General features: G+C 54.6%; 1 protein-coding gene and 1 long non-coding RNA gene across 3 annotated transcripts in view; one reads left to right on the forward strand and one right to left on the reverse strand.

Moving 5' to 3' along the window:
• The first annotated feature begins 263 nt into the window (after positions 1-263).
• camta1a (calmodulin binding transcription activator 1a) overlaps positions 264-22,059 on the forward strand; it is an 81,722-nt gene continuing 59,926 nt past the window's right edge. The window contains exons 1-3 of one of the 2 annotated variants that reach the window (XM_061266229.1): positions 264-381; positions 4,114-4,217; positions 9,135-9,221. In XM_061266229.1, coding sequence (XP_061122213.1) covers positions 357-381; positions 4,114-4,217; positions 9,135-9,221 — 216 coding nt within the window. In that variant the 5' untranslated portion in view covers positions 264-356. The remainder of the gene's footprint in view (positions 382-4,113; positions 4,218-9,134; positions 9,222-22,059) is intronic. The other variant, XM_061266235.1, reaches the window with a different exon arrangement.
• On the reverse strand, positions 17,112-19,520 carry LOC133144717 (uncharacterized). The gene is made up of 4 exons (XR_009710759.1): positions 19,388-19,520; positions 18,332-18,622; positions 17,985-18,064; positions 17,112-17,471 (listed from the first exon to the last, which is right to left on the reverse strand). It is a non-coding gene; the product is annotated as an uncharacterized LOC133144717 (long non-coding RNA).

Genomic DNA, 22,059 nt, shown 5'->3' on the forward strand with positions numbered 1-22,059 from the left:
CCGACCGGCGGCAGTTACGCGAGAGCTCAAATTTAAAAAAGGAGTTTTTAGGTAGACACAACTGTCGTTCGTGTATGGACCTGCGGCCCTTGTCTGACACTCTGAGGTGTCAATGCCAAATCATATTGTAATGCGCGCACGCACGCGCACACACACACGCACACAAAGTGAGGAGGGGGGGGGGGACGTGTGCGTATTTGTCAGTCAGCTGCTGGCAGCCAATAGTAAGTTGGCCTGGTTCGAACGGACTGGCCGCCGCTCCTCCGTGTGCTGTTATCACCGTGCACGCGCGTGGTACCCACGGTCGCGAGGAGGAGGAGGAGGAGTAGTAGAAGGATGTTGCGCGCGAAGAGGAAATGGCTGCCGAAAACAAGCCGGAAGGTAGGAGAAATGGAACCGCATGCATTCACTTGCGACGTGAGCGTGTCTGATTTTGCTTGTTGTCGGCGAACAGTAGGAAAAGGTGAGCAGAGCAGGCGACGCGCGCGACCGGAGACGTGTGTGTGCCCCCCATTCAAAGAGCAAACTACAAAAAAGCAAAAAGCCAAACAGACGAGCGAGCAAACAAAAAGCCTATCTCCGTTGCCTGTCGTTTCCTGACGGCTCCAAGGTGGAGATGGTGGCCGGCTAACATTAGCTCGCTTTTGTTGTTGGCTCGCTCGGTCCTACCGCCGCGCACGAAAGGACGAGTGCGGGAAGTGAGTGGCGCGGCGCGGCGCGGCGCGGCGCGGCGCGGCGCGGCGCGGCGCGGCGCGGCGCGGCACGGCGCGGCGCGTCGTGTTGACCGAGGACGTGGGCTCCGAGCCAAGTTCATGACAGCGTGTCTGTCAGGCGGCGGGCGTCGTGCAACTTCTTCGGTGGCCGCCTCGCGTCACTCATGTTTTTATGCGGGGAACGAAAGCAAGCTCGAGGACATACGTGTCCCGGTCCGAGCGAGCGCTCGCTCGCTTGCTCGCTCGCTCGCTCGTCGACGTGCGTCTTTGACGTCCAGCGCGCGCTGGCTGTGGCAAGCCCAGTTCTGGCGAATCCGGTTCTGGTGCCAGTTTGCCTCCGTCCTTGGCCCACAAGGGTTTGCAAGGGTTGCCGCGGTGGAGCGCCCCCACTTCGCCGGGCCGAATGCCATCACATCGGGGGACGGATTCGGAGCAAAGGTTGCAGGGACTGGAGGCTAATTGCGACCGCCCGTCCGCTACGTGATGACTTCACACGGCTCACGAAGGTGAAATGAAGGCCATGCTGCCACTTCGAGTTGCGGCAGTTGGGACGAGGCGTGGAATTGCGCGAGGGCAAGGTGGGAAATGGGGGGAATCGGCAAGGTGGGAAATGGGCCCATTTCCCACCTTGCCGATTCCCCCCAAGGTGGGAAATGGGGGGAATCGATTGGCTTCCTGACTAGGTGTTGGGCAGCGCTGGCTTGACACGGTTTAGTGTCACCTCAAATAGAACTAATGATTCTTGGACGCCTGCATGGCGTGTACGTTGCACAAGTAGGCTGAGACCTTGATCCCCATTTACGTGTCGAAGAGGTCAGCGCACCTGCCCAAAAACCAAACCAAACTAAACCAAAATGCAAAGTATTGCACGGAATCGCTCCATTTCCCGCTTGTGCTTTTTGTTGGCGCCAGCCTGCCGTTGTACCCGTGTCTTTCGCTTTTAACGTCAAGGATTTTCTGCTCACTTTCGTCTGTCCAGCTAATGCGCGTGGTGCCACCAGGGGGCGATGTTGAGCCACACGCAAACTCTTCGCAATGCGTGTGCGGGACGAATGAAGCCGTCCGCCTGGATGCGAGTACAGTAGGCTAACGAGTTCACCACGGGGCAGCAGGGCACCCTCGCCTATTCGGACGGGGTCCGTAAGCGCGAGTCCCTTTGCCGAGCACGGCGAGTTCCACTGACAGACGGGCCCTGAGGGGCAAAAGAAGCAGCGGCATGCAAATGGGAGTGAGACAGACGCAGTCGTTTCAAACAGGTGCCTGCCTGCCTTTTCGTCCTCCACGCGGTAGGGCGGGCGGGGCTTTGCAGGTAGCGCCGAGCCCTCCGTGACGAGCTTTGAGCTCCAGATCTTTTTTCAGGCAGTCTCGTGTGTGTGTGAGTGTGTGTGTGTGTGTGTGTGTGTGTGTGTGTGTGTGTGTGTGTGCGCGCGCGCGCCCGTGTGTTTCAGTACCCACGAAAAGCACACAGATAAGCTAAAAGCTTGGTGTTAACTGCAAGCCTTTAGGAAAAGCAGACAAAGTCTGTTACCTTCGTGAGGAATCGTTTAAGAAGGAGAACTTCAATTCAAGGTCAAAGGAGCTGCTGCCTCGCCAGTGCTGGGGCATGTTAAGTCATTCACTGCTAGCTCTTTTCAAAGCAAATCCTCATCTTGTTTGGGCACATTTCTCCAGACCCAAAGAAAACATTGACATCGTTTTGATTCTCAAAAGAAGAACCAGTGAAGTAATAATGCATTTCATTTGTAAGGCGCCTTTCAGGTCACCCAAGGTCGCCGAACACATAAAAAATAGGAGGAACAATTAAAAGAAAGAAAAGAGTCTAAAAGCCAAGAACATCTGCAGCAGAGTAATACAATTAGACAAATGCCTGCCTAAACAGTTGGGTTTTGAGGTGGGATATGAACAGTGTGATGCAGTCAATGTTTCTGATGTCAGGAGGTCTGACAGGTATGGAGGGGCAAGCTCATGGATAGCCTTGAATTTTATAATCAATGCGCTGTTTGATGGGGAGGCAGTGAAGTTGGTGTGGAACGGGAGTGATATGATGGTAGATAGGGGTTCCGGTGACAATGCGAGCAGTAGCATCCTGGACCAGTTGCAATTTATGGAGGTTTGTGAGGGAGAGCGACAAGGATGGAGTTACAATAGTCCAGACGAGAGTGGACTAGGATAGCAGCGCTGTGTGGGGTCAATGATGAACGGAGGCGATGAATGTTACGGAGGTGAAAATAGGCCGAACGGTTAGTGTTGTTGTTGTCCATCCGTCCATCCATTCCTCCATCGGCCTCCTCCGGTCACTCGCGAGCTGAGGGCTTGCCCTGGCTCCATATCTTTGTCTGTGGCTCTTTGGAGGCCAGACTTAGGCACGGTCGTGGCAGGTGACCCTCTCTCTCGCTAGCCGGGCCGCTCCGGCGCGCGGGCGGCTCCAACGGGGTCGTTTGTGGCCGGACGCGCTTCTGGCGGCCGGATCTGAGTCATTGCAGGAGCAGTTCTGATCCCGAGCAGGCTTTTGTTTGTGCCCGCGCACGAGCGATTGAGACGAGTGACTGCGAGCCAGAGGTGTTTAGGCCAGACTGAGAGAGAGAGAGAGTGAGTGAGTGAGTGAGTGAGTGAGTGAGTGAGTGAGAGAGAGCGAGACAGCCCTCACCTCACCTCTGCTCTCCTCGAAATGGGATTTTTATGGATGGCTGAGCTTGCTGAGGGCCAAAAACACATCAGGAGTCTTATTGGGTTTGTTGCAGGCAGTTAACCGTGTACGCATGTTTGTTGAACTTCTCCTAATAGGCTTCTTTTTTTTTTTTTTGACACGCTCCCCTTTTTCGGTGACTATGACGGCCTGGCATAGGTACCCCACCCAAAGGCGCGCCCCGCCCGCTCGCTCGACTCGACCAATAATTGCAACTGAGTAGCACAGAATTTCATATTTTGCGCACTCTGATGAGCTGTGCGCCAGCTCTGGCTCCAGTCTCTACGGTGGCCCCGCTTTGCTCTGCTCGCTCCCGCCAAATTGCCCATCCGGAGCCGTTTGGCCCGGAGCGGCCGGCGAGATGCGCAGCAAGCCCCATATGCTGCGCTTATACCTGCGATCTGTCCTTTCTCTTCTTTTCTAGCCACCTTCTGGAAGTAAACAGTCAGCGAGCCCTTTCTGGGCATTCCCTTTGCCTGGTTTGTTGAGGACGCGTTTGTTTCTTTTGCGATCGCTTAGTCATCAAACCGTCGGCCGGGGGTGGCTTTGTAAGCGTGGGCGGGCGGGCGGGGCCCCGTCCCGTCGTGGTCCAAACGCCACAGAATCACTGGCGGCGACTCGGCTCGCTCCGAGCAAATGTAGGCAAAGCTCCGTGGCGGACGCTGACTTTGCCATGCTGATGGTGCTGTGGTGTCCCGCTCCCTCCCCTTGCAGATGAATACGGACATTTGAAAATCTACCTTCCCAAGAAGCTGCTGGAATGTCTCCCCAAGTGCTCCTCGCTGCCCAAGGAGAGACACCGCTGGAACACCAACGAGGTAAAAGAACACAATGATTGGAAAGCGCGCTGAGCTGTGACCATGCACGCACGCACGCACGCACGCACGCACGGACGCACGCTTTGTCAAATGCTCGCTTGCGATGGCACGCCCCTGTCCTTTCTCTTCTTGGCTTGACGTGTCCGACGTAAACGCGCTCTCGTGCAAAATGGAAATCGAGGAAAGTCAACAAAGGATGTGGCGGATCTGCGCGTGTCTTTCTTCAAAACGAAACGAGCGTGCGTGGCGGCTGAACCGCGGCCGGCATGGTCAGCCGTGGAAAAGGGCAACCTCGTGCTTTAGTTCGGTCCGGGCCCGACTGCTGCAAAAGCCGGCCGGGCCTTTGGAATCGACCTTTTGGTGCTGTTAGCATGCGCGTTTGCCCTCGCTGACCTGCACAGTTGCCTTTGATGGCAAAGTGTCAGCGCAAGCTCTCGACGCCGTCCGTCGGGCCAAGCGTACTCCGACACGGGCCCCGCCTCGTCCAATGAGGCCAGAGGTCGTGGCCGCTAAAAGCGTCTCGGCCGGGCTCCTACAAAGCATCAGCTTTTATGGACGCAGACAAATGAGGCTTTTGTGAGCTGGACGGCGCCTTGACAATAGGCTGACCTCATTAAAAGGTGGCATAAATGCTTTTTGTCCCTCGGAATTAATGGGACATATTTACAGGGGCCATTTGGGCTCCAGCTGTAAAGCGGAGCCGAGCCATCCGTCCGTCTGTCTTCGGCTCGTGCCGCTCTCATCAAACACCCAAGTTGGCTGCCATCAAACACCCAAGTTGGCTGCCATCAAACACCCAACTTGGCTGCCATCAAACACCCAACTTGCCTTTGTGTTGTTTTTCAGACCTGTCGCGGCGTTCTTGCGCCAGTCCTAACTCGGCAACTGCGCGTGCTTGTTGAATGATTTTTTTTTTTCTTTTCAAAATTTGTTGGCCGGCTCTCCTGCTCGACCTTTGAGCAAAGGCTTGTTTTGCTGCGCCGTTGAGCCGGCTCTGTCAGGTGCAGCGTTGCCTGTCGACAGCTGCTTTGGTTTCTTTCGGAGCGCAATCAGCCGGGAGGGGTAATTGTGCTATTTGTCGAGTCATGGCGTCATTTGATTTGGCTGCGCGAGCTCGACTAACTATAGGGAGGGATTTGCGTCCGTCAAAATTGGGGATCAGGAACAGCACGTGAAAATTGCAGCTGTATAGGTGGGACTAATTTTCGATCATCGAGCATCTCTCCCCCTCCGTTTCAGCTTGGGTGCGGTCTAAAAGCAAAAATGGCGGCAAATAGTTGGCCTTAAGCCATGCTCGTCTGTTTGTTTAGGCGTGGAGATAACAGGCGCTTACGAGCACACTTCATAAATCCATTTTCCTATTTCCATTGAGGAATCCTTCTCTCAAGGTATGCGCAGACTGGCAACGTTTCGGCCCGCTCTTACCTTGAGAGGGTAATTGAGCTTTTCTAAAAACACAACGTCTTTTATGAAAAGGCCTTCAATCGCTTCAGTCCCGTGACCGCTGACGCTTTGACGAGCGACCGACATCATCTAGCGCCGATACGATACTCTCAGCTTTTCCTCCTTCAGGTGTGTGTGTGTGTGTGTGTGCCTGTGCGTGAGACCGAGAGAGAGAGAGAGAGACAAGGCTTCACAGAGCTCCTTTCTCTGTTGTTGTTGACATCTTCTGGTTGTAGCCACCCGCTCAGTTGACCTTTAGCAAAGCCATTTTCAGTATTGAGTTTCCAAGTATCACGTAGAATATGCGGATTGATCAAAAGAGGAACCGATACGTTCCGGTAAGAGGCTGCCGTGTGTGTTTGTGTGTGTGTGTGTGCGTGTGCGTGCGTGCGTGCGCGCGTGTCTCCATTGCCATTTGTGTAGCGTTGGGGCTAGGTCAATATCATATTAGCACTGCCATTGCATTTTCCACAGCCAGCCCCATGAATAATGTAACTGTTAGCTATGGCCACATACTATACGCATTGGCTGGCCATTATCAGCCTGTCCGTCCGTCTCCTTGGTAAAGGCAAGAATCTTTCAGCCCCCAATTTCCATGCATCTTTTCGGATGCGCACTGGCCAAGTCGTTGCCGCGGGAGATGGAGCCCTTTCGCCGGAGGAGCGGACCTCGCTGCGATGGCCTGTATTGCCGCATCATGTATCCCACAAAAGGTGGTCTGCACGTCTATTGAGCCACGCCGGCAACATTTATCAGCTGGACCTGCCGGCTAAATAATTCAGCTTTTGACTTTGTCAGCGGCCGGCGCCCAGACAGTTAGCAGGATTGATTGAAAAAGCACAAAGGGTGAGACGGCTTTGGTAACACGCTAGCGCAGCGGCCGTTAGCCGCTAGCGCAGCTGCCGTTAGCCGCTTCACCCGTTGTGCTTTTCGCCAGCCAGCCAGCCAGCCAGCACCGTCCGAGGCAGTGGCGCTCTCGTGTGGGCCTCTGCCGGCAAAAGCGGGAACGGGGCCCAGCTGCGCTCCCCCTCTGGGCTCCGTCCGTCCTATTGCAGCCCTTCATATATCGGCCCACTTTGCACAGCTCTACGTTTGCGTTTTCCTCCGAAAGGGCCGTGGGGCCTGCCCGGCGTGGTCGGTCGGGGCTTGAATCGACACGGCGGCTTGAATCGACACGGCGACTTGAATCGACACGGCGGCCGGAATCGCTGTTGTATACTTTCATTTACAAGCTCTAGATTGTTTTTGGTCAAAGCGTTAGCGTCAGGCAAAAGCCCGACCGAGCGACGGCTCCCGCCTACAGCTTGCGTGACGTTTAGCATGCCTAGCGTAAGGGCGACTTTTGAATCCTTCTTGACGGCCCGAGGTGACTTGCTGCTCCTGAGCTGAAAAGGAGCCAAAGGCAAATTGAATCCCCCAAAGGACGATTCTTTTCAAGGAAGCTACGATATGCCTTTGTCATCACTTGCTCTCGATTGGAAAATCAATGGGCTTTGAAGGGACGTCTGGCCCTGGAATTAAGGCGGCTGTCGCCGCCGCTGCCCCCGCCGCCGCTGCCCCCGCCGCCGCCGCTGCCGCCGCCGCTGCCGCCACCGCTGTGGCCACACCTCTGGCGATTGGTGCTCCGTTCCTCCAAATCTACCATGTCCGTCGTCAGACTGGCAAAAGACTGAGGCTCCAAAAGCCGCCGACGTCCCACTGGGCGTCCTTTCAGTCAGGATGTGAGCTCTGAGCGCTCAGCCGCTCCCACCTTTCCTCCTCAAGACGTTTGCACAGCTTGGTTGTCCTTCTCAAGAGAGCTGACTTGCCTTATTTGTAGCAGCTCTTTGACTCGCAACTTGAAGAGAGTCTTTGCTTCATTCCAAAAGGACTCCGATATTTGACTTGATACTATATTGGAAAAAGTAAGCATAAAAGGAAATCCAAAGGGACGGAGCGAGCGCTCTGCTGTCAGTGGAAAACGAAAAGACGTTGCAAAAGCGTCTCATCAACATTTTGGGAAGACACGCAAAGCGTTTTGTCGGATTTGTTTGTCTCCAGCGGGCGACGGGCTTGTTTACAAATCCGAGAATAGTTTGACAGCAAATAAAGACAATGAATGAATCGTGCGCGGCGGCGGCGGCGGCGGCGGCGGCGGGGGCAGCGGCAGCACTGCTGAAAACAATCATCCTAACACTGGAAACACCTTTGCGCCAACTCAGTCCCAAATAAAAGCGGACCGTGGATTCACTTGTGCTTAGAATTGAGCAGGCAAAGGCGCCAAGAATTCTCTTTTACTCACTCAAAATGCCAGCAGATGCCCTTGGTGTGTGTGCGTGCGTGCGTGTGTGCGTGCGCGTGTGTATGTTGTGTCAACGTCTGTCTGTTTGGTGATGCAGCTGAAACAAAGGTAAAGGAAACGTCCGGCGGGCCCAGATGTGTACGTAAAGAGGGGCCGCTTGCGCAATATGCCATCAAAGCTTTTGGGTGACTTTGTTGCTGCAGAAACATTTGGTGCTGCTGCTGTTCCTCATTTGTGTTTGTTTGTTTGAAAAGAGCAGACTTGGATCAAATCATCATCAACTTGCTAAGCCTTTCTGACAATTTAGTGGCAACGCAAGCGAGGCGCCGGAACGGCACGGCGGGTCTGCTTTGAGAGCAGCCTCCCTCCCGCCCTCCATCTATTTTTTTCTTTGTTTTTGCTGGCTAATGACCAAGTGGCCATATAGGAGCCTTTGGCTTTCACCGCCGAGAGATTGTTTTTGTTTTTCGTAGCGCAACATTGCAATTATCCGTCCAATTAGCTGTAATGACGCTGAAGAATTGTGTGGAAAAGTGTCATCTTGGCAGATTGTTTTGGCCGCTGAGTGCGGACGCTTTGCTTGATTGCGCCACGTGTGAGCATTGTTGTCTGACGCGGCACTCGTCGGGAGGGGCGAGGGACAAAAGGCACGCTTTATTTCTGTGTGTTTGAATGATGTACGAGGGCACTTCTACGGCGCTTTTGGCAGTCAATGCTATGCTCCGTGCTGCCCAAATGCTTTTGGGGGCTTTGGGTGCAGCCGTGGAAGACGCCGTAAAGTCGCCCCACCGAGCGAGTCCAATGGCCTCCGGTGCCCTTGAGCGAAATACGGAGCGGGTTCCACTCGCTGCCGATCTGCAGACCGGCAACGGGCCTATCCGTGCAAAGGCTCACATGGGCAACTGGTGCGCAGAGCAAATTCAGCACCTGCTGACGTGGCGCGATTGGCAGCATTTCTCCAAACGAGGACAGAACGACGCGCAAACTTCCAGCGCGGAATGCTTCCTGCGCCGACGTGCGTCCGTTTTTTGGGGCCGCAACGTTTGCTTTGTGTGTGAGCTTGGAGGAAGGCGGGAGCGGGCCGGTTTCAGCAGCCGGCTAGCCAACCAGCTAACCAGCGCCAATCTCATTTTGCTGAGCGCTGCATCTTGTCCACAGCGTACTTACGTCAACTCCTTATTTATTTCTTCCAGGACCATCCATGCTCTCTCATTCTCTGCCCCCTGACCTCCTGCCTGCCTGCCTGCCTGCCTGCCTGCCTGCCTGCCTGCATTGGCGTGGTAATCATTTCATTCCTTTTTAATTTGCTACCTTTTGATTGTGTTTCCATTTGTATTCCAAACATGGCCGTTTGCTTGCTTGCTTGCTCGCTTGCTTGTTTTGGTCAACGTGAGATGAGTTGGCTGGTGCGCGCTGCTCGGGATCGATTTGGCAAGGCCTCCTTTGCATCGGCAAAACTTTCCGCACTGGGCCACGCGACCGTCTTGACGCTTCCTAACTTTAGGCCTTTGGAAAATCTCCGACTGCATTAAACGTGACTCGCTCGACTCGCTTTTTTAAGTTAGAAAACCAAAGTTGCGTTAGCCGACGGCGGCGATCAAGTCACCCGACGAAAGGAGGCCGACAACGTTTTGCAAATAGCGTGTCCCTCGCGGCCAAATGTTGCTAGGACCGAGCCTGGGCGGGCGGAAGCGCTTGCTGCAGTCAGGTGGCTCGGTTGCAGCCCGGAGCAGTGCGCTTGCTGGATGGAGAAGAGGAGCCCTCGCCGTCGTCGACTCGGAGCGCGATAATGGAATACACGAGCATTTGCAACTTGATTTGCATTTTATTCATTCAGCGCCATTTGTTATCTGGCGATTCACCAACACATCTTCTGCGGCGAGGGCAAAGTAGCCCCCTTGGATCGGAGACCATCCCCGAGAGGTTTTATTCTTGCCATTTTTCTCGCAAGCAGAGGGCGGGCTCGGCCGCGCAGGATCCTGGACCATCCGGCCGTCATTGACCTGCTTTGTTGCATTTCTCGCTCTGATTTCGGCGGGCGGCGGGGAGGATCCTGCAAAAGCAACTTCTCAAGCGGCCCCGTCTCGCCGTTAGCTCTGCTAAAGACTCATTTCTTCTCGCCTGCGTTGCGAGCCGCTCCAGCAATTTGCCATTGACTCGACTTTAATGAGGGTAGCTTTGTGTAGACTTGAGCTCTGCGTGGACAGAGGCTGGCTTTTTGGAGCGTACTTCATTGTGACGTGCTTTCTCACTTTGCCAACAAAGATTTCCCGAGTCCGACTCGCAGGTCCGACGACCCCGTCGTTTGACGCTCGCCAGCAGTCAGACGGTCAGCTCGGTAGGCGTCGACGCAGTCGCTCGCCTTCTCGCAATGGTGACGGACGGCTGAACGGAAGATTTGGTCACTTGTGTCATTTTGTCACAGCAGCTGGCCTGCTGAAGCTCCTTTTCTCTGGCGGTGGGGTGGAAAGAGAAGAGAGCACAGGCCATTTGCTTTTGGCCTCATACGGGGCTGGCCAGCCTTTTATCAGTCAATGGGATTCGGGCTGCGGTCCGGACCGGCGCCTGCATTGCACCCCCTCGTGTTGCAAACTGAGGTGAGAAATCAACAAGCGCAACCTGAAGTGGCAAACACACTCATGCAAATGCGATAAGAATGACATTTTGCAGATTGAGAGAGGAGCCCTACGTAGCGTAACGCAGCGTAGCGCATGTCAGATGTCAGGATGTGCAACGAAGAGCATTATCATGGTAATTATGCCGCGCTTCCGCAATGTGTTGTGAGCTCCTAACACATCTGCCAGGCAGAAATCCGACGTCGCTGTTTGCTTGTTTGTTTACCTGCGTCGGCAGGCGGGCCGACTGATGTCGCGGGGAGCGCCAAATGTCTGCAATGCAACTGAGATCAAGCAGGTGCGGCGGCGGCGGCGGCGGCGGGCGGGGAGAAAGGGTTGCTTTCCGTTCCCTTTGCTCCTCTAGCGTGAAAAAGATTGAGGTGGAAGAGGCGGGCGGGGGCACTTCTTTTCATCTCTCAGGTTTCTGGCTTGATCCCAGGCTTTCTTGCCTCCCGCCCTCCCTCCCTCCCTCCCTCACTCCCCTCCCTCCCTCCCGGCGACGTTTTGTTTTGTTGCCAGCCATCCTTCTACGCGTTGTGTATTTGCGAGGCCGGTGGCCTTGTGCTTTGGTATGCACGATCAATTCCGTCGTCTGGGAGGAGTCGTCGGGAAATGTCACACTCTGAGAGGGACGCCCCCCCCCGTCCACCATGAGCCCTATTGACATTTTGGCCAATTGGTTGTGACACAGCAGAGCCGGCAGGGCAGGGCAAATCTCTAGTCCGGGCAAAAACGGTCACGCGGCGAGCTGCAAAGTGGGGAGCACTGGGACAAGCGTCCCGATACTTTTGTCTACCTTTTTCTTTTTTGGTGACAATCCAATGAGTCTACTAAAGTGGGGCCCGCACAAAGATGTACTACGAGTTGTGTTTCTTCCGTTGAAGTGCAAATGTCTTTTGTGCGTGTCATTCATCCAGTAGTGGCAAAACGGGGCTCTCTATGCTAATGACACAGAATGCACGCACGCAGACGGGCTCAAGCCACAAGGCCTATTCATTTGTCTGTTTGTTTGCGTGTTTGGCGAGGACTCTAATGCATGGAAATGAGGACGCCGCGAGTCCTCGCGAGTGACTCGTCGTCGGCGCTTTGCGGAATGAGCACCTCGTCGGGCTTTTCTCACAGGCGCCTGTCGGGCTAGCTTGTCGAGGGAGGTCAGAGCTTATTAGCGTTGACCGTGGAAGCTTGATTCCTTTGCTCTTTACCCCCGAGGGCTCATTGCATTGTATGGCTTTGTTTTCTTTTTTATAAGTGCCTTTCTTGGCAGTCACGCTCCAGGCTGGAGTCGGACAGGGCGGGCCGAGGAAGGAGCTGGCGCTGACGTTTGGCAGCGAGCATTTTCTATCCCGCAGGACTTTGTCTGCTTGTAATCACGTGAAAGAGAAAAGGCAGGCAGATTGAGGGCTAACCAAGAAGGCTTGACCGGATAGTGACGGCGTGCCTGGCTGGCCGGCCGGCCGGCACGCCTGGCTGCCATCTGATGCCAAAGGTTCATCTCCAGGCCCGCTTTAGCCGCTCGCTTCACTTGCATTGGCTCAGCCTCTGTCTGTGAGGGACATTACTGCCGAATGGGTGGACTCATTCATCGTCCGTGACGTCTTTGCATTTCCTGCTGCCCCTTTGTGAAAAGAACGAGAAAGAAAAGTCATTTTGATCATTGCAAACCATGCACTCCTACACAAGCTTTGCTTCCGTACGTTTGGAGAGGTTGCGATTCACTGCCACCAGGGTGTAACTGTTTTGCCATTGGTGACGGGTGGCCATCAAAGGCCTGCGCTCTCACTCGACCTCTGCCATTTGCGTTTGTTTTTTTTGCACCCGCTTCCTTTTTGCACCCGCTCGCTCGTTCGCTCGCTCCGTCCCTCCCTGCCTCCCTCCCTGCCTCCCTCCCTCCCTCCCAAGTCTTGTCCTACATTTCTCCCCCCCGAAGCGAATCGGGGCCCATGAATCAGCAGCCCTTCTGAAAAGACGTCAAGTTCGGCGGACGGTCATAGGGCATTTCCAGATTTAGCAGCCAAAGCCGGGGATCTCGCTAATCGGCTCTGCCGGGGCCTCTTTGAAGTGGGCTCCATAGAATCTCAAGTTGTTTTTCGTGAACTCGACGCACGGAGTCAGGATGAGAATTTCCGAGCGGTCCGAAGCCTTTGACTTTGTGGCACCTAACCGCATCGACGGGGGGGGGGATTGGAAAGTGCTGCTGCTGTTGCTGCATGCATTGCATACAAGGGAGCCACCTCCTTCCTCCGCAGCGTTGCTTTGTGGTTGGTGAAGAAATCGGCAGCGTCACGAAACGTAAGCGAGTGGCGGTTGGAAGTGACGTCCACGGAGCTTCTCCCCTCACTCAATGATCTCACTTTGCACACCAAGATGGTCGCTTGTCGTCGAGACAAGGTAGCAAGACGGGCAAGGAATAGGCCGCGCCACGCCAGGCCAGGCCACGCCAGGCCAGGCCAGGCCACGCCACGCCACGCCACGCACGTTATCCTCAACAGACCTTAGCATTCCCAATGAGTCTGCTTTGCTCATTCAATCCTGACAGAGTTGGCCATCCCTCGTCTTTCAGGATTCAGATGAGTTGACTGGAATTCATCGTCGTCATTTTGCTCTCAAAAGCCACCCTGCGTCCCGTCAGGGAGGGAGGGGGGGAGGAGAAGCACAACATTCAAGAGCTGTTTTATCTTGTCGATTGGAAGGCGCTTTTATGGGCCCGCTTTGCCTTGCGCCTGCTCTTTTTTTTAATTGAACGTTCATTAGAGAGTACGCACGCGCACACACACACGCACACGCACACGCACGCGCACACACACACACGTCCACGCCCACGTTTCTTCTTTTGCGCTATCCGTGTCAGCGCTTAAATGCTACGTTAACTACGGAATGAAATGACGATTTGTGAGCCGGAATGGTGTTCTAGTGGGCAAAAGGGTTCCCTGTCCAGTAGTGGCCTGGAGGGAGCAGACTAAAAGCATTCCAGTCTTTGCTTTCACCTGCTTTTGTCCTGACAACGACCTTGACGCTGTACCTGCGCCGTTTATTTGAGCGAGCGAGCGGCACTCGGGCTTCCCTCTCCTCCACAGCGAAAGCAGGCCGTTTCTGTTTTTGTCCTGGCGGAAATCACCCCAGGGTCGCTCGCTTTGCCCGTCGGTGCCCTCACGATCACAGTTGGGCACAAGACGTGGCAAATTTGGTTGTCGTTTGGCTGACGCAGGTTCCAATGCAATACGAGTCAGAGAGCACTAAGTGTTTGGGAGGGAGCAGTGTGGCCGGCCGGACGGACGGACGGCCGGCGTTATAGAGCTCGGTACGCCAAAACCAGCAGACACAGAGACAGCTTCTTCCCCCAGGCTGTTGCTCTGATGAACTCACACCACTCATAGAGTCTCAGAGACATTACTGTGCAATAACATCCTGCTCTACACACCTTTTTGAATTTGTCTACACTGTTTTTGTCATTATTCACATGTCCTGAATGTTGTTAGTCACCTAAATGTTGAACAGAGGGTGTGTTTTTACCGAAGTCAAATTCCTTGTTTGGCACGCTCAAACATGGCGAATAAAAAATCTTGAATCTGAATCTTGAATCTAAGCAGCCACCGTGCGGCAAAGCTCTTTGCCGTCGACTTGGCTTTAATCGGAGGCAAAAACGTGTCCGAGGGAAGGCGTCCTTTCCGTTCGCCCGCCAATCGTTTGCTTCACGTTGGGCGCGTCGGTTTGCGTATGTGCTGATGTGCGTCAAAGTCCTGACTTGGAAAATGTTTGATTCAAGAATGCGAAACGCCTGCGCAAGTCCAATCGGTGTGGAAAGCCCTTTCTCCCCCCCCCCCCCCCCCCCCCATCTTCAGCATCAGGTATGCTCGTGCGCAAGCATTCAAAAAGTCCAATTCATCTGGAGAGCCCTTTTCATCTTCAGCATCTGCTATTCAGCGACGGACACAGAATTGTTTCCCTTGACGATTCGTGAATCCTGATGAAGGACAAAGAGGCGTCTTGTAGAAGCTTAGACGTGCTATATGTTGCTATAGCCAAGCCAGCGCCGCACTTGTTTGTAAACACCAATTTGGGGGCTTGGTGTAGGGTGCCTGCCTGCCTGCCTGCCTGCCTGCTCTCTTCTAGTCACAACGTTGCATTTTCTTTCCTGGCGCTCTTATTGGTTTTGGGTGACTGGTACGTATGAATATTGTTGTTGGCCGTGTCTTACATCCGCTGCGGTACGGTAAAGCCAAGGAATGGATGCAAATTGTGGCTGTGATTTTGGGAATCCCTTTGGGAAAGGCCCCGTCTCTCCACATCCAGCTAACAAAGCCGCTCTCTTCTTTTTCATGTCTGTGCTGTGGTCACAACAGGTAAGGCGTCTGTCTTTTCTTCTTCTTCTTCCTTCTTTCCTCAATGTGAACTGGCGGATTGCTCGCCGCTCGCTCGCTCGCTCATCAACCTCCCCTTTGGCCTTATTTGATGTGTCTGTCCCCTGCTGTCTGAACTCCCCCCAAATGTGCCTGGAGGAGAAGCAGGAGCATGATCTTGCTGATAGGAGCTCAGCTGCGTTGCTCTTTGGGAGTCCAGTCATCCCTCGATGACACCCGTACCAATGTTGTCCTTTGATTTTAATTTGGGATGGGGCCACATTTCTCAAAGGAGACAAAATCCCCTCGTCTTTTATAAGTGAAGCGGTAAAAAAGTCAATGATACTGCATGGCGGCTGGGCGGGCGCTCGCACACCTCGCTTCGTTTCTTGCGGTCACTTTTGCTTTCATTGGGGCTGCAAGTGGATGACAGGGGAGTCTAAATTGCCACTTGTGTGAATATGCACGCGCTGGGGTAGAAATGTCATAAAGGTGATGGCCCGCGTGAAAATCGCAATGCCATCCATTCTCGTTACGTGAGCAAAAGGTTTTTTTCCCGGGTCCCGCATGGACCGTTGCTCTGGAGCCGCCCCGTGCTGGATGAACAGCGTCGGTGGACGGATGGACGGGAGATGGTTCAAGGGACAGGTGAAAGACACCGATGGATGTGGACAGGCACCGTGTGAAAGAGAGCACAGGCCGTCATTTGATTTGCCGGGCGGAAGGCTCGGGCGGAAGGCTCGGGCGGAAGGCCTCGGGCGGAAGGCCTCGGGCGGAAGGCCTCGGGCGGAAGGCTCGGGCGGAAGGCTCGGGCGGAAGGCTCGGGGGGTGGCCTTGATGCGGGCGGGCACGTCGGCTAAGACAAATTAGCGTATTCCCACCCAAGCGGGAAAGGTCTTTGAGGGAGGTCAGAGGCAGGAATTGTGCGCGTCTGTCTTTCCCCCCCAGCGCCGGCAAATATTTTGGTACGGAGACGCTAAATGTTTTACGAGCCAGATGATGGAGTGGAAATTGTGCAGAGTGCCGGCCGGTCGCTGCGCCCGCCGGTGTTATTTATAGCCAGGCCGCGCCAGGCACTTGTCATGCGAGCGTCCTCGGCGTTTGCGATGCGGCCCGGGAAGCCGACAGTTAGCGCTATTATTAGCAGGGTGGAGGAAGGATTGATACTCACCAGCGTGGAAGCAGAACGTTGAGCTACGTGAAGGGAATTTCCCCGACCGACCGTCCGTCCGACCCGATGGGCCTTTATGAGCGTTTGCGCATGTGGCCGCCTGGAAAGTGGGAAGGAGGGAGGTTAGGGAGGTCACCACCCGGGCAGGCGGACGACACGTGAGATTTACGGCCGAGTGGTGAGCGACGCCTTCGTCGGCTCCGTGGGCTCTATCTGCTCTCAGCGCAACACTGGCCGCGGGCGCTTTGGCCTTTGAGTAATGGGGCGGCAGGACTCGGCCCTTCCGTCGTACATAATATATGAAGCTACATATTGTTCACCTGGCTAAGGCCTCCCGCAAAACCCCGGGCGAGTTAAGTACACTGGCCGGATGGCTGCACCGGCGGCGACAACACGGCGGCGGCAGCGCGGCGGCGGCGGCGGCTGTCGTCCGGACCGGTCCTCCTCCTCAGTAATGAAAGTTAGGCGGCGAGTGAGAGCGAGCCCACCTCGTGTCCGCCAGACAAAAGGAGATATTGCCATGGATGGTGGCTAGAAATCAATTTCCCATTTGCCGCCCGCTTTAATTTCACTGAGATGTGCAGCAAGATTAGGGCCTTGGGCACCTGTGCGCTGGCTCGGTGATGAGCTTTACCTGGCCCGCCCCGCCCCTCCCTGACCTGACCTGAACCAGGCTGGGCTAATTAAAGCCCTCCAATTGATCCACAAACAAGGCGATACAGATCTGTCCTTTAGCACCCCCGGGAACACTTCTCATTGTGGAAAGTATGCCGTAATGGGCTCATAAAACAACACTTTGGTTGTTTCCCAACGTCGATGGCGCCGTCCGTTAGATTGCCTCACGCTTACGTGCAACAATGCTGACATGCCACGCTAAGCGCGAATGGTTGCGCCCTTGCAAAAGTAGCCAAAGTGCAAAATCAAGCCGCTATCGTGATGAAATTGGAAAACAAACATTTGACTGGCGTACGTACAAATAATCCATCCTGGCAAAGAGGTACATACGTACGTTTGCTTTGATTTGCCTTCTTTTAGCCTCAGGTCCATGCGCGCGCTCGCTCGCTCGGCAGGTGGAAAGTCCAAACAGGGAAAAAAAACCAATGCAAATGTTCTCATTGAACTTGTGAGAATTACGCAAGAGTAGAGTGAAGGTGGTGAACCGAGACGACTGTAATAAAAAGAGACGAGGGGAAGCAAAGCAAAGCAAAGCAAAGCAAAGCAAAGCGACTCTTTACCAACAATTGCCATCACGACTTAATTAGTTGAATCCATTTGATGTTCACCGTAGGTAAAGAAAGACATTCTTTCTAATCATCCAGTCATTTGCAGCGCTGTACTTTCAGGCGCTTTTTGCTCCCCTCCAGTAGTCGTCGCTCCTTTTGCAGCCGAGTCAGTTTGTTTTGCGGCCTGCAAGAAGAAGAAGAAGAAAGACGAGTTGCGGCGGAAACTCTCTGGGCTGGCTCCTGGGCCGTCTTTTTCTTTGAGTCCGTTTCCCACCCCCGCCCATAAGCCTGGTGTCCGGTGTGGTGTGCGCTTTGCCCTCACTTTTTGGGCCACTCTCGCTCGCTCACTCGCTTCTTTGTGAGTTTTTGCTCCCTTGACGCTTTTAGGAGTTCTTTGCTCAAATTGAAGTCAAGAGCGCAACTAGCCCAGATGCCACTTGCCAGGAGGGCAAACGTCATCACGGGCCATTCGGCTAGCCGTGTACTGACTTGCTTCGGAGGGCCTATTTTTAGCGGCGGTGGCGGCGGCCATGGCATGTTGCCCTTCCCTCTCATCCAAATCTGATTGTGGCCAATCTTTAACAAGGGGCCGTTTCCCAAGCCCCTCAGAGGAGTTCATTAAAGTGATGGAGGCGAGGGCCCGAACCGATGAGCCATGGCACGCTGACCCGGCGACACTGCCGCTTTGCAATTGTACCTGCATAATCAAGACGCGCTGGGCCTCGTTCAGCGCCACAGGGGAAGGGCAACACTCTGGCTCGCCGTGCTCCTGCGACTCTGTGGAGGAAGGAGATTTTTTTTTCCGCCCTAACAACCAAAGCGGCCTATTACACTTTTGGACACATTGCTGTGTGCCAAGGGAGCGTGAGGCGAGGCTTTGCCATGGCGAGGCTTTGCCATGGCGAGGCTTTGCCATGGCGAGGCTTTGCCATGGCGAGGCTTTGCCATGGCGAGGCTTTGCATTTCAAGCATGCCAGATCAAGAAGGATGGATTGAATTGGGCAAAGATGGCAAGATGCATGGAAAAAGCTTTTGGGATGTCACCTTTTCGCCATCATCGCCTCAAGTGTGAAAGTTGGGTGCAAAATGGGAGATGAGTTTGCACGCGGCGAATGCAAATGATTCCTCTGTGGAGGCCTTCCATTGTAATATGACAGCGGCGTCAGTTCTCCGGGTGGCTGTATTGGCTGCGGCGGGCAGCTAGGCCATCGCCGCTTGACGGCACGCTCGCGAGACAACAAATAGATGAAGACGTGCCGGACGAGACGGCGACTCCGTCCCAGACAGATCTCAATAAGTGAGGCGGTGGCAGATTGCCTTCCTCCAGGCAGGCCCCTGAAAAAAATGAGAGGAGGAGAAAAAAGCGCACGGGTGCCATGGAATGTCACAACAGATAAGCATCAGCAGCGGCTCCCTATTTCTTCTGCGTAACAATTTGACTAAGCAGAGAACTACCATGAAGAACACGCAGTCATTTCCTTTCGCTTGACCGTACGTGGCGCTTTTTTTCTTAGGTCAGCTAATACCATTCATGACTTTGGATATCTATGTATTAATATAATTCTTTGTATTGAATGAAACAACATAAAATGGGTTCAAGATAAATTCCAAACTAAAACACAGCCTTGCTTTGCCTCCCACATTTGAGAGCGCTGGATATACTTTTGATGGCGTCATCCTGCTAATGCTGTCCGGCCTCTCCTGCTCCTAATAAGGCGGTGTCCGGCGTTATGGATAACGGAGGCCGAGGAGGCGTGGAAGACTTGTAGCTAGCGCACTGTGCTCGGGAGAGAAGCTTTGGCCGCTGCTAAATATTTCATGGACGCACAGATGTGCCGCCATCTGCGTAACTGCTCAGCACAGCTCGACCAATAGCCACCAGTGAAATCACGACGCTTGGCCCGCTACGCAAATCTAAAACGGGAGGCCCTCGCGCCCGCCCCCAAAATTTGCAAACAAATCCGTGCGGCAACAGACGGCGCAGCTTTGAGAAACTTGCCCGAGTGCGGCCAAGCGGCACTTGTGTCGCTTCAATTCCATTCCACTTATCTCCCGAGTGGTTAGGGAGTGAAGCAAGTGCTGAGTCAGAACAAGGATTACTTCCTGAGTTGCTGCACTGTCCTCATCCCCTCTTTGGCTTCCGCCGGCGGGCGCCTCCTCCCCCGGGACGCCACGCCATGATGGGATGGGACTGGATGGGAGGGACGGAGATCAAAGAGGACAGACAGAGGAGGGGACCGAAGAAGCGACGGAGGAGGCGACAGAGGGGGGGGGCGATGGAGGAGGCGACAGAGGGGGCGACGGAGGAGGCGACAGAGGGGGTGACAGAGGGGGGGGCGACAGAGGAGACGGGATGGCCCGGCTCAGCTGATCAAAGAGCCGTCTCCCTAATCCTCCCCGTCGGGCAGTCGGCCTGTCTCGGAGGCGCAGGCAGAGAAGCACTGGCGGCGAAATTGCCCGTCCTCAAGTGCTGCTATTTCCATTTGGAGGCATGTGCGCACGAGGGAAGCAGACGTTCCACCGCCTCGCCTCGCCTCTCGTCGGACGGATGCTTAAATAGATTCAAGATTCACGGATTAGAGAGCCGTGATAGCGTGTTTACACACTGCGGGTGGGGATTCGTCCCAAAGGCTTTCACGTCACGCTAGTTGCGTGGACGCACGACACGGCTCGCCGTCGACTGCGGAAACTTTCGTGAACCGGCGGCCAAAAAACGTCAACATTTGACACCCGCCAGAGGCCGGTGTTGCTAACAAGCCTGCCCAATTGATGGAATGCTTGCATAAATGAGTATCAAACGAGGCGTTGCAAAATCTCCAGCCAGCCAGCCAGCGGTGCCCTCGCTGAATGTGCTGAAGGTCAAACGCCACGGCCGCAGAACGGAGGCTCGGCGCCTCTGGAGGCTCGGCGCCTCTGGCGGCTCGGCGCCTCTGGCGGCTGGCACACGGCCGGACTAACACCCCACCTTGATAAACGTGACGCCAGCCGGCTTAGTGGTGGCTTTGCGCCCAACATGTTCAGCGTTGGTTTTGTCGACTCACGAGACTTTGGGAGATTTCAAGTGGCTGCGGTTGTTGTTGTTGTTGTTGTCATCGTTGTCACGCAAACATAAGGCAGTGGTGAGACAAGGCAAGAGATTGTGGCAACAGATGGTGAAGGGCCAGTACTTTGGCGCTCCATTGTTTCGGCTTTTTGTCAGATACTCTGGCTGCTGTATTTCCTAGGGGTGTAACGATTCATCGATATAATGCTCTACGATTTGTTGGCATCGATGCTAAAGGTAAACATCGATCTATATGGCCCGTTTTTGACCTCGGACATTAGACGCCACTTTATTTTGAAATCCAGTTGATTGTTGCTCGCTTCCTCTTTCTGGGAGCAGTGCGCAGCGCGGCGTGTTGTGTTGCGAGCAGAGCAGGCACGGGAAAGGGGAGCCGACAACTACGCGGCTCCTGCCCTAGTGCTAGGGCTAGTGTCCAAGAAGACGAGGAAGGAAATTTGCTCCCCTTTGGGCTTCAAGTCATTTGTTTGGAAGCACAGCGTTTGTCATTTCCTAAATAAAGACTTTGCAGTACCTTGTTGATTTTGCGTATGAATCGTTATACATCAGGATATTGTTCCATATCGATCGTAGAGCACTATATCGTGAACGAATCACAGCAGGCTTGAAGATATCGGCAAATATCGTATCGCGGGTCTTTGTATCGATACGATATCGTATCGTGACAAAAGCCGCGATTTACACCCCTAGTATTTCCTCCAGTTGGTGATGAACATTTTGGCTTTGTTCCACCTTGGAAATTCCTTTGAATCACAAAATCCGTGGCTCGTGCGGGCAAATAACAGCGAGGACATCCAGCGGAATGATGATTCTTCAATCAACGTGGCTTTCTAGCTCAATCGCTGCTGTCGTTCATCACCTGGGCCTCTCGCGACGGGCCCGCCTGACTCAAACGGACCGGCTTCGCTTCGGTTATCGCGGCGGCGGCGGCGGCGGCCGGGGGACAGAAATAGTAGGCCGTCTGTTGCCAAGGTTACAGCTTTGACAAGATGACGAGGCCATTCATTCTCCATACTGTATCTCGCCAGCCTTCTGTGAGAAAGCAGCGGGCGGCTAATCTTAGCCCTCAATCTGTGCCCCCGTTATTGTGAGGAGGGGAAGCAGATAGGGGGTGCTCGGCACCGACACGTTGCGCCCATCCGCTATCTGCCGGCAGCCCGCCCGCATCCTCATAAGCGTTGGCCCGGCTTGCAGATAAAACGCCAGGCCTCCCACGGCAGTCCACGTGTCTCTGTGCAGGTGCGCGGCTGTGAAGCACCGAAGCCGGCCGAATGTGCCTGATTTACAAATGCGGGCTGGCCTGGCCTGGCCTGGCCTGGCCTGGCCTGGCCTGGCCTGGCCTGGCCTGGCCTGGCCTGGCCTGGCCTGGCCTGGCCTGGCCTGGCCTGGCCTGGCCTGGCCTGGCCTGGCCTGGCCTGGCCTGGCCTGGCCTGGCCTGGCCTGGCTTTGAATTCCGCTCGCTTCTTCAAATGAGTGCTAATGGCTGGGAACGCGCTTCATCTCTCTTCCCTGCCCTTGCTCTGAAGAGACAAGGAGCGGAGGATTTACACCCTAGCTGAAACTTAAATATTTTACAAGAAGACGTCTTCCTTGTTCATTGTTATTGATAGAAGCTGCCTGGGGCCATTGTCTTTCAAGCATCCTTCATTAACGGCAAAAGCGGTGGGCTGCCTGCCTTTGTCATAATTCAAGACGGCGGCCTCAATAAACG

This window comes from Syngnathus typhle, linkage group LG2 (assembly GCF_033458585.1).
Source record: "Syngnathus typhle isolate RoL2023-S1 ecotype Sweden linkage group LG2, RoL_Styp_1.0, whole genome shotgun sequence".
Taxonomy (NCBI): Eukaryota; Metazoa; Chordata; class Actinopteri; order Syngnathiformes; family Syngnathidae; genus Syngnathus; species Syngnathus typhle.